Source organism: Octopus bimaculoides, chromosome 28 (genome assembly GCF_001194135.2).
Source record: "Octopus bimaculoides isolate UCB-OBI-ISO-001 chromosome 28, ASM119413v2, whole genome shotgun sequence".
Taxonomy (NCBI): Eukaryota; Metazoa; Mollusca; class Cephalopoda; order Octopoda; family Octopodidae; genus Octopus; species Octopus bimaculoides.
In genome coordinates, this window is record NC_069008.1 from 5859706 (window position 1) to 5864039 (window position 4334).

General features: G+C 36.5%; 1 protein-coding gene across 1 annotated transcript in view; it reads right to left on the reverse strand.

The window, feature by feature from the left end:
* Positions 1-4334, reverse strand: part of LOC106871785 (zinc finger protein 208) — an 11872-nt gene that overhangs the window by 6127 nt on the left and 1411 nt on the right. Inside the window, exon 2 of the mRNA XM_052977749.1 lies at positions 2109-4171. Within this exon, the coding sequence (XP_052833709.1) occupies positions 2109-3841 (1733 nt within the window). The 5' untranslated portion in view covers positions 3842-4171. The remainder of the gene's footprint in view (positions 1-2108; positions 4172-4334) is intronic.

A 4334-nucleotide genomic window follows, 5' to 3' on the forward strand; every position in this document is an offset into this window, starting at 1 on the left:
CGGCCTCACCTGGAATTTGCGTCTCCAGTCTGGAACCCCCATCTTGCCCAGGATATTAATCGTCTGGAAACCGTTCAGTGACATGCAACCAAGAGAATACCCTCCATCAGGCATTTGCCATATTCTGAACACCTTACTTCCTTAGTGGTCTATTGGGTGGGGAAGAAAAGGAATTTTTCTAATTGAAGTAGTCAGTTTTTAATTGAAAAACCAGATGCTATTTTTAACTTTCTTCAGTAAAAATTAAAAATCCATTTCCAGGTTTTGTTTTTTATTATGTATTCATGAAAGAATGGTTGCATGAATGTGGTCAACTTTGAAATCCTAGACGTTTTTGAAAGTGATTTTTTAGTACACTATACACAGCAATCATATGTATATGTGTAAACACACACATGCATCTATATACTACATTTTCATATTTATGTACACTCCAATTAGATTGGAGCCTGGTGTTGCCATCTGGTTTCACCAGTCCTCAGTCAAATCGTCCAACCCATGCTAGCATGGAAAGCGGACGTTAAACAATGATGATGATGATGATACACACATATATTAGAACACATGATTTAAAAAAAAAATATAATTAAAGATTCATCTCTGAGAGACAAACATAGACACATATACATACACTTATATATATATATACTCAGTGTTGGTTATGAGTTTTGCTTAGGTTAACTGTGGTTGGTTCATCTTGATGTAGCTGTGTGTTGGTTATGCATGAACTGGTCTAGTCTGTGTGCCTGGAGTGACAGAAGATAAATGAATGACAAGAAGAACCAGGTAAATTCGATGTGACTTATTTATTACAACCCTTTATAAATATACATGGCAAATGTCTTACATATTTTGCAAGTTTTATCTAACTATATCTGCAACAGTGGAAGTTGTATCATAGTTGAAATTCTGTAGCATGTTCATGGCTTGGTTCTGTGTGTTGGGCAGCACTGGTTGTTGTGATATAATCTCTCTCCCCCTCCTCCTCTCTGCCCAAATATGTGGGGGACTGTTCCTTATATAATGACAGTTGCTCAGAAAGAGAATTTTTCTGCTTGGAATAAAAACAGTTGCTCAAACACCGATTGGCTAGTTAAGACCATTTGATCTTTGCAACAGATTTAGTCCAACCCTAATCACATGACCAATGTTGACAATCTCGAAATACACACATCATCATCACCTAATGTTTCCTGTCTATGCTGTCATGGATTGACAAACTGGAAGGCTCAACCAGACTCTCGGCTGATTTGGCAAGTTTTCTATGGCTGCATGCCCTTCACATGAACCATTCTGAGAGTGTAATGGGTGCCAGTTACGTGACACCACCAGGATTGCCATTTGCATGAAACCAGTACCAACTTCCTATATATATAAATGATGGGTTTCTTTCAGTTTCTCTCTAACAGACCCACTTACAAGGGTTTGTTTGGCCTAGGGTTATAGTAGAAAAGACTTGCCCAAGGCGCCATGCAGAGGGACTGAACCCAAAACCATGTGATTTGGATTTAAGCTTCTTACCACACAGCCACACAAATTGATTTTAACTAAATTCATGCAAAACAAATTCAAAATTTGGAGGAAATTGTCTTTATTCCAAAAGTATCCCACAGGTAAGTTACCTTAGACGTGGTGACATAAACTATAGAGTTGGGAGGCTGTTATCACACAGTTCTATCGCCATTCCTGTGTGAATACATTTATAATTAGAGAGAGTGTCCCTTATTTGTTTTCTGTTTTTGGCAAAGAAGGAACTTTGACAATTACAATCCCTGGATGAGTAGCTTGGTTATTTCCAAGCAGAATGCCTGCAATACTACCACCATTTTAGGAGGAGGTCAAAATGCTTATTCTTCTCATGAATTGTCACAGTGCATCTCTTTTCAAATTCACTCAAGCAGAACATTTTCCCTTGACAGTCTCACTTTTCCACTTTTCATCTTTTTTTAAGTGTATCATGGATTATTTTACTGATTACAGAATAAACTAAAACAGAGTCTTTGGTCAATTCATGTACATATTGTCAATTTAATTTATCATTTATGTATCATATCTATATGCACAATACATGCTCTAGCAGAAACCCCGCCTCTGGGCAGTTTTTCTGCTAGTCACAATAATTTGGTGTCTCTCCTGTATGAATACGTTTATGAGTAATTAGGTTACTACTGGCAGAGAAAGATTTGTTGCAGATATCACAGTGATATGGCTTCTCTCCTGTATGAATACGTTTGTGTACAATCAAGGAAGTACTTGCAGAAAACAATTTACCACAGACATCACAATGATATGGCCTCTCTCCAGTATGGAAACGTTTATGAGCAGCTAAGTTGCTACTTTGAGAGAATGATTTACCACAGATGTTACAAGAAAATGGTGTATCTCCTGTATGGATATGCTTGTGACTAGTTAAGGCACTACTCTGAAAAAATGATATACCACAGATATCACAGTGATATGGTTTCTCTCCTGTATGAGTACGTATATGAGTAATTAGGTTACTACTGATAGAGAAAGATTTGTTACAGACATTACAGTGATATGGTTTCTCCCCTGTATGAATACGTTTATGATTAGTTAAAGACGTGTTTGCAGAGAATGATTTACCACAGACGTCGCAGTGATATGGCTTCTCGCCTGTATGGAAACGTTTGTGAGAAGTTAAGCTGCCACTGCGAGAGAATGATTTACCACAGACATCACAATAATATGGTGTCTCTCCTGTATGAATAAGCTTGTGACTAGTTAAAGCACTACACTGAGTAAACGATAGACCACAGATATCACAGTGATATGGCTTCTCCCCTGTATGAAGACGTTTATGAGTAGTTAGGTTGCTACTGATAGAGAAAGATTTGTTACAGATGTCACATTGATATGGCTTCTCTCCTGTATGAATACGTTTATGATTAGTTAAAGCAGAGCTGCGAGGGAAAGATTTACCACAGATATTACAGGAATATGGTTTCTCCCCTGTATGAGTACATTTGTGAGAATTTAAAGCACTTTGGTCACAGAATGATCTACTACAGATGTTACACTGATATGGCCTCTCTCCTGTGCAAACATATTTGTGACGATTTAAATCACTTTGGTTAGACTTCTCTCCTGTGTGAGTACGTATATGAATAGTTAGGTTACTGCTGACAGAAAAAGATTTATCACAGCTATCACAGTGATATGGCTTCTCTCCTGTATGAATACGTTTATGTACAATCAAGGAAGTACTTGCAGAGAACAATTTACCACAGATATCACAGTGATATGGCTTCTCTCTGGTATGGAAACGTTTGTGAGAAGCTAAGTTGCCACTTCGAGAGAATGATTTACCACAGATATCACAATAATATGGTGTCTCTCCTGTATGAATATACTTGTGACTAGTTAAAGTACTACTCTGAGAAAATGATTTACCACAGATGTCACAGTGATATGGCTTCTCTCCTGTATGAATTAGTTTATGACGAGTTAAAGCACTGCTACATGGGAATGATTTTCCACAGATATTACAGGAATATGGCTTCTCCCCTGTGTGAATACGTTTGTGACGAGTTAAAGCACTTGGGTCAGAGAATGATTTACCACAGATGTCACAGTGATGTGGTTTCTCTCCTGTATGACTATGTTGGTGTGTAGTCAAGTTAATTTTTTGAGAGAATGATTTACCACAGATATCACAGTGAAATGGCTTCTCCCCTGTATGAATACGTTTGTGCATATTCAAGTAACCCTTTCGAGAGAAAGACTTTTTACAGACATCACAGTCATATGACAATTTTTGTTCCCCTTTTTCTTTATCTTCTGGAAAAGTCAGATCTTTTAGTTTCTCACTCTTTTCCATTAGTTTTCTAAAATCCCAATATATATATATTTTCTTCTTTTTGCTTCTGTAGTCTTTTGTTTACAAATATTTTGACTGCTGTATTTCTGTCCAGTGTTACCTTTGTCTAAAAACTCTGCAGTAAATTTATCCAAGTTTAATTTGCAACCAGACAGTGATGTCTAGAAAGTTTGCTAATAACAAATTTCAGAGTAAATATATCAGAGGAATTCTACCATAGACTTATAGAAACAATCTTATATATCTGCTCTGTACAATATTTTCAATTTGGTCTTTAAAAGATGATAAATAATGAGAATGTATCTTGTTATTCCAATGTCATCTGATATTCTGAAATAATAAAGAAACAACAGTGTAACATATAGAGGCTACTTAAAATATACAGAGTAAACATTTCCATAGAGGTAAATTCTAGAAATAAGCATTTACCTGAACAACAGAACTTTTCAATTTATTAAAAATAACAGCTAAATAGCCCTTAAATCACGTGTCA